The sequence below is a fragment of the Emiliania huxleyi genome (genome assembly GCF_000372725.1).
Source record: "Emiliania huxleyi CCMP1516 unplaced genomic scaffold EMIHUscaffold_114, whole genome shotgun sequence".
Classification (NCBI taxonomy): Eukaryota; Haptophyta; order Isochrysidales; family Noelaerhabdaceae; genus Emiliania; species Emiliania huxleyi.
In genome coordinates, this window is record NW_005201551.1 from 234,504 (window position 1) to 242,112 (window position 7,609).

General features: G+C 63.4%; 1 protein-coding gene across 1 annotated transcript; it reads left to right on the forward strand.

Annotated features, from left to right (window-relative positions):
* Positions 1 to 5,867: 5,867 nt before the first annotated feature.
* EMIHUDRAFT_109127 (hypothetical protein) lies at positions 5,868 to 7,542 on the forward strand (the record flags this gene model as incomplete). Its single annotated transcript, XM_005791273.1, has 2 exons — positions 5,868 to 5,999; positions 7,174 to 7,542. 2 exons carry the CDS (start codon positions 5,868 to 5,870, stop codon positions 7,540 to 7,542), a joined length of 501 nt encoding a protein of 166 aa, XP_005791330.1.
* Positions 7,543 to 7,609: the final 67 nt, after the last annotated feature.

The following is a 7,609-nucleotide window of genomic DNA, read 5'->3' on the forward strand; positions in this document are numbered from 1 at the left end:
ACTATCGACCCGACTGATTGGCAGCATCAAAGCCGACCCCATGACGGTCCTTCAGCCCCACGAGGTAGGCAGTTGCGCCCTGATCTCGGTCCAAGACGGCCAACGCCGTGTCCGGCACCTGCTGACTGCTTCACGGGGATGCCCCCCCCGGACACATGCTGCAGCCCCGAGTGGATGTATTGGTCGTTTGTGGGTCCCCCAAGACTACTCTAGTAGGGGCCGGGCGCTTGAGCGTCGGCGGTACACCTGTGCAGATGTTGCACGGGTGAAATGGCTCCTCGTACAGGGTAGGAGGCAGGTGGTGGGTTTGAGTGTCGTGAGTGCTTGCAGCCGCGAGTGCAGCACCGTTTGTGACTCCCATGGATGCAGTTGGGTGGGGCACGGTGCTGGGGGGCGGTCCGGTGCGCCACAACAGCCTCCCTGGCTGACCCCCATCCAGTTCGGCACCTCCATCCTTAGGGTGCCCACAGGACCCAAAAGAAAATAGCTTTCCGGCTCAAAAAGGGACGCACGAGGCAAATCTGATGTTGGATTGTTCCAATAGGAGCGAGGCCTCTTCCGTTGGGGGACCGAGTACATAGGAAACGAGGGTTCCCCGGTTTGTCACGCGCGAGCACGAGCGTGACACTGCACGTGGCGCCGAGCGCCCGCGGCACAGACCTTGTGCAAGCCGACCCTCGGTGACCACGCCGGTCCGGACCGATGGCGCTCGGTGTGGAGCAAGCAAGACCCCCCCCCCCCCCCCCTCGGCGCGCGCTCGCCATTCCAACGGCCGCCAGGAGCACCAAGAGGACTCCTCATGGCTGTGGTCAAGTGGGCTTCGACCGGCCTCGACTGGGGGGGCGGGTTGTCCCGGCTGCGGACACCTTCTGCAGCCCCCTGGGCCCGTGACAGCACCCCAAAACTGCCCCTCGGCGGCATACAGCACTGCCAGCCAGCCTCTTCCTCCTCCTAAGGGCTGTACTATAGGCCATATTGCGCCGCCTCCTACTGGCAGCCGGGCGGGCGCGCGCCGCGGGCGCCTCGGCGCGCGCACGGCTCGCAAAGTTCGAACGAGTACTGCCGCCCGGCCGCCTCAAGGCTGCCGGGCGGCAGTACTCGCCTCGCAAGGCGCGCACCGGCTGCTCTGGCTGCTGCGCCGGCGGCCGCTGCGCTGGCCGCTGCTGCGCTGGCTGGCGAGCGGTACGGCCGCCGGCGGCCGCTGCACCCGCGCCTTCCCTCGCGGGCGCCGTCGCGCCGCGCGCGCCCAACTCTGCTGGCACACGGCACGCGTCGTCACACAGCCGCGGAGAACAGGCGGTGCTGTGCGCGAAGCGCGCGCGATCTCGTACTTTTAAGGCTGGATCCGGCCATTCCAAGGGTATACCTTTGAGAATCCCCAGCGTCCCGCCCTCCTAGTCACACTCTCAATATCTCGACTATCCAACATGAAGTGCTGCGATCGGGAGTGCCCCATTTCTTTTTTCCTTTCTTTTTTTGGTCCTGTGGGCACCCTAGAGTGGGACTCTGTGGGCCAGCGTGGAGTGTGTGGCCTGGCTTTGGTGGTGCAGATGCTGCTGCACTGGTCAAACTATTAGCCTCATAATGAGGAAAAGGCTAATAGCGATTTCAAATAGTGCTACTATTAGCTCAGAGGGGCTAATAGTGCAATTATTAGGTGTGCTAATAGCCGATGTCCTAATAATGGACCCTCATAATGCGCACTTAGCGATTTCGCGATTCATGCCGCATGCTTCACGGCGCGGCCTAATAGCTGGGCCTCATAGCGACATGCCGGCCACGGAGCTCGTCGCGCCCATGCCGCCATCGGCGCCCGCTGACCATCTGGCGTGCAGCGAGAAACCCTCTGCGAGCTGGCGCCAGCGTGGTGGTTTGGCGGCGTGCGGCGCAGCGCTGGTCTTCTTGGCGTCCATCCACGGTGATCGCGGATCCGGCGAGAAGCCTTGCGCTGCCATCGGTCAAGGCGCAGCTGGACGAGACGATGCGAGAGGAAGGCCGGCGGCTTTTCGAAGCGCAGCACGACCTGCCGCGCCCGGCGCGCTGATGCCGACCACTGCAGGGTTTGTTGTCGACGAAGCTCGCTAGGTGTTTTTCTTGTTTGACTTGGCGATTTGAGAGTCGCGCACAGCACACACTGGCCAGTGTGCTCCTCGCTCGCTCCCCGCTCGCCTCGGTGACCTGTCGCCCACCAGCGCGCGGCGACCGCGCGCACACCACCAGCGCGTGGCGACCGCGCACACCGCGCCCGCCGGCTCTCCGCCCTCCTCACCACCCGTCGGTATTGTTCTCCCTGGCGTGCGCGAGTCGCTCGTCCTAGGGAGCGAACTAGTGCGAGTCACTAGTGTACTCGAATGCAAGCGAAGGGTAGCTCTCGTCTGCTGCTGCTGCTGCTGCTGTTGCTCTCGCTACTGCTGTTGCTATTGAAGCTGCTGTCTAGTCGCTACGCAATTGTCGCTGTCTGTTAGCTACGGTTGCTGTGCTAACGTGCGCATCGTGTTCACGCACACCGCACCACTTTCCGCCCGGAAGGATAGGAGTGGTGCATTCGGGTGCGCATCGTGTTCACGCACGTGTGTGTGCTACCGCAGAGTGGCCTGGAGGCGACAGATTGCTTCGTAGAAGCGCTCCTATGCCTTATCCCCGGGAGGTGTCGCAGCGTGCGAGCGGTCGTCGTCGGCAGGGAGATTGTCTCATCTCTTGAGCGAGAGATTAGCATCTCGCTATAGTGCCATGCAGCGGCACAAGTCGAGCTGTGAACACGCGGTGTGAACGAGCTCGGCGGGGAGATTGTCTCATCTCTTGAGCGAGAGATTAGCATCTCGCTATAGTGCCATGCAGCGGCACAAGTCGAGCTGTGAACACGCGGTGTGAACGAGCTCGGCAGGGAGATTGTCTCATCTCTTGAGCGAGAGATTAGCATCTCGCTATAGTGCCATGCAGCGGCACAAGTCGAGCTGTGAACACGCGGTGTGAACGAGCTCGGCGGGGAGATTGTCTCATCTCTTGAGCGAGAGATTAGCATCTCGCTATAGTGCCATGCAGCGGCACAAGTCGAGCTGTGAACACGCGGTGTGAACGAGCTCGGCGGGGAGATTGTCTCATCTCTTGAGCGAGAGATTAGCATCTCGCTATAGTGCCATGCAGCGGCACAAGTCGAGCTGTGAACACGCGGTGTGCACGAGCTCGGCGGGGAGATTGTCTCATCTCTTGAGCGAGAGATTAGCATCTCGCTATAGTGCCATGCAGCGGCACAAGTCGAGCTGTGAACACGCGGTGTGAACGAGCTCGGCAGGGAGATTGTCTCATCTCTTGAGCGAGAGATTGGCATCTCGCTATAGCCATGCAGCGGCACAAGTCGAGCTGTGCGCGCAATGGCTCTCAGCCGCCGCCCGCAACGGGCCGGGTGTGTCGCACTTGCCGCTCGGCAGCGGTGGCTAACGCAGTTAGACCGTGCATCATACACACGGTGTCACACGCTTTTACACCCGCAACGGGCACACAGCCGTGTATTGGACTTGCCGCTCGGCAGCGGTGGCAGACGCCGCTGGCCCATGTATCACTCACATGGTGTTACACACAACATGTCTGGCCCATGTATCACTCACATGGTGTCACACGTACTGCCACCCGCCACGGGCGCAGTCGTGTCGCACACGCCATCCGCAGCGGAGGCTAGCGCCTCTAACCATGTATCAGTCACATGGTGAGATCGCATCGTGCTCGCAATTCGGCAGATCGCTGAGGCAACGAGGTCGCGCGGGCTGGCGGGGCTGGGGCGCGGGCGATCGGGCTCTTCGCGGCGTGGGCCGGCTGCAGGCAGCGCGCCGGCTATGCATGCTAGGCCCCGAAGGGGCCTGCCCAACCACCTACGGTTCGCAGGGTGTGGCGGGAGGGGCGAATCGTGCAGTGTGAGCGAGCGAGCAAACGCAGCGGGGCAGCGTGCATCGCTCGCGAGCAAGGAGATCGGCGATCGACTTTGTGAAAGCCGAGCACGTGAGGCGCCGTCACAGCTGTCGCTGTGAATGGCTTATCGGATGGCTACCTGCGAGCGGGCTGCAGGTGGCCGGGAGGTGGGAACCAAGGCCGTCGCGATCGACAGGCCTACTCGTACAATACGGGCTCCGCTCCACACCGACCAAACCTCTCGGAGCTAACGCTGTCCGCAGGCATGTGAGGCGGAACGGCGACCGCACAGCGCGCGCGGGTGTGGAGAACGTGATCAACCGCCGGGCTTCGGCCCCTCGCCGGCGCAGCGCCGGCGAGGTCCTGGGTCATCCCCGGGCGGCGGTCCGGGCGGCAGCAGATCTCTGCGCCGCCCGCATCCTGTTCGTGATCAGGGCGTGCGCAGTTTGAAATTGCAAGGTCCGAGCGCGCGCCCGCGCCCGCCGCGCCCCGCACGCAGCCACATCCTGCGTTCTGCGGCGGCAGCGGCCTTATCTCTCTCTCTCTCTCCCTGCTCTCCCAAGCCGTGCGCACCGTCGCCGCGCGCGCGCGCCGCCGCAAGCTGCCGGGCTGACGCTCGTCCCCGTGCCCCTGTTGCGCAGGCAACACCCGCGCTCGTGCGGACCGCACGACCAGCTTTATGATGTAACATACTTGACCCCCCCCCTTGGGCCCTCGTGTTTTTCGTGCCAAACCAGCGCGATCTCGGCGGGGCGTCAGCGCCTCTCGGAGGGGCATCATGCGCTCCCGGGGCCGCCCGACGGCGCGGGCCTCTTGCTGATGGACCCAGCCGAGGTGCCCGACCAGTCGGAGTGGCGCTGACGCGCCGCGCGCGACCACCAGCCAGCTTGCCAGCCGGGCCGAGAACGGTGCCTCGAGAATGTAGACACTCTCCGGTCCATCCGGAATTTTGTCGTTCTAGTTAGCACTGCTGCTGCAGACAGGGCCCGCGCGACCCCTTGCACTTCCCGGATCCAGCTCGCTGAGGCGTGGCGTCACCCCGCTGACCGCCCACAGGTGGCTGATCGCGGCCGCCACTCACGTCGCTTTTCGGCGCCTGGCTCTCAGAGGGCTCCTGCGGCTCTCCCTCGTCGCGTGACCGCCGCCGACAGCATCTGCTCGGTCGTGCCCGCCGGCGCGGAGCTGCGCCACGTCGACTTCTTCGGTGGCTCGACCGCCGGCGCGCCCACTATCGCCTCCTGCGCGCCTCACACCCAGTATTCACCTCGCGCGCGACCGCCAAAGTGAGCGCACGACCACCTCCCCCTCGCTCCTGTAGGTGGGCCGCCCCGCGCTGGCGGGAAGAGGCGCGCCGAGCCATCGGTGACGTCCCGGCGAGCTCATGGGCCCCCAAAAGGTCGCACCGACCCGTGGCTCCGCCGTCGGCTCCGCCGCGAGCGGCGACGGTGAGGCCGCCGGGGCTCGCCTATACCGGCTAGTGTGGAGCCCTCAGTGTAGTTGCGTGTTGTACTAGTGATGCTGCACTAGGCGGCCCGTTTTTAGCAAAAACCAGATACCACATCGCGTGTGGTCGTCGAAAAACCGCATGTTCGCCCGTCTGGGACCTCTTCGTACGGCTCCAAAAACCGCTCCTTAACGACGACTACGCGGCCCGGCGGTCGATCTGCGCCTTCTCAGCGGTGGAGGGGATGTGGGAGGTACGTGCGGACCGCGTGGTGTTGCGACGGTTTGACGAGTGCGACTCCCAGCGTCGACTTTTCGACCCCACGGAGCCTCTGCTGCTCCGGGGGGGGGGTCTGCAGACCACCCGGCCGAACTTCAGAGTCGCGGTGCTCCTCAAATACCGCTCAAACGCCCACGATGTTGTGCAGGGGACATATACTGATGATCCTGGCCCGATTGGTTCGCTCAGAAAGCTTCTGGGCGGTCGTTAAGGTTCGCTCCCCGCACACCGGCCCGGAAGTATGTTACATCATAGCTTCCTGCTCGCGCCGCCCTCGCTGTGGCCCGGCGTCTCCGCCGGCGGCTGGTGCGTCAAGGTGATGAAGAGCACCACCAAGCCTGACGTCACCACGGTCAAGTTCAACGACTCCACGGTGACCTTCTCGTTCGCCGTGGTTGCCTCATGGAAGCCCGTCTCCTAGAGAGTCGGCGCCATCGCTCTTGCCGCGCCGCGCGTAGTGCGCGTCGCGCGGGTACCGCACTATTAGGGCACTATTAGGGCCACTATTCGGCTCTCATAGTGCCCTAATAGCGCCCTAATAGTCGCTATTAGCCCATCTCATAGTGGTGTTCTAATAGCTCCAGACGTTATGAAGCTCAGCTATTAGCCCCTCTGAGCTAATAGTAGCACTATTTGAAATCGCTATTAGCCTTTTCCTCATTATGAGGCTAATAGTTTGACCAGTGTGGTGGCCTCGAGCTGCGCCGCGTCGGCTAGGATCTCCTTCCTCAGCAGATCGCCGTGACATGAGGCCACCATCGTGTGGGATCGTGACCGCCGGCCAGCAGCCCACGTGTAGCGCGACTCTTGGGCAGGATGAAGTGAGGGCATTTGGTCCTCGCTGAAACACGCAGAATTTCACCTGTGCCACAGCATGGGGAGGACGGTTCATGTCCGCGCTGCGATTGACCCCGAGCAAGTCGCACGGGCCCGATCGACTGGCAGCGGAGTCGAGGACCGGCCGTGGCACCGAGCTCCATGGCAGTAGGATGAGCAGGGCCACCATTATACGCCGCCCAAAAAGGCGGCGCCCGTCGGTGGTGTGCACCCCCTAACTTGGAGTGCAGTCATTAACCTCACGCCCAGGACCGGGGAGCTGAGAAGCGCACCCAGTTGGCCGGACGCTCGGCATCGGGTTACGGGCAAGAGAGCCCTAGCCCCGGGGGTGCGCGGTCGCAGGGCCATAACACGGGTCTCCGAGGGTTAGTTCTGCGCTCCGGGTTTCCCCTAGCTGCGGAACGCCCCCTCTACTCGGAGCTAGTGATACGAGAATACGCACCGTCCCCACGCAATACCTTACTCGAAGATAATACGAGAATACGCAGCTGCGATGCACAACATGACGCCAAACACACGATTGCAGCACAGCCGTGCGCGCCGCCGCTCGCGCCGCCCCGCTCCTCGCTCCATATGTTCTTTACACACGCACCCCTTTGGGGTTACAGCCCCCCCGCCCACGATTTCTTTTCCTTGTTCTTTTCGGTTCTTGTTTTTCAACCCCGCTTCGCTGTTTATGTTCTTTTTTTTCCCACGACACCGGTGAAAAGTGGGACGATAAGTGGTGGCTGGACATCGAGGAGTACGGGGATGCCAACTTTGAGGCGCGAAAGGCGGCTGGGTTGGCGGCGCATGCGGCGGCGCTCGCGGACGGCCTCTCTCGGGAGGCGGCTTGCGACGCTGCTCTTGCGGCTGTCGAGGCGCTCCTGCTTAAGCAGGAGCCATGGAGGCTCAAATTCCTCAAGGCGGAGGAAGGCGTGGGAGAGGCGGACGCGAACCACCGCCGCCGGCGGGCGGCGAAGGGGCGCGCCAAGGAGGAGCGCGAGGAGCGCGCGGAGCTCGCTCCATTTGGGGAGGATTACGGCTCGGGAGGGCTAAATCGTGCAGAGATCGACTTGTTCGATGACGATGGCCCCTGAGGGGGCCGTCTGCTGTGTCCTTTGTAGTGCCAGTCCCGTACCCGGTGTCGTGTGTACTTGTTACGTG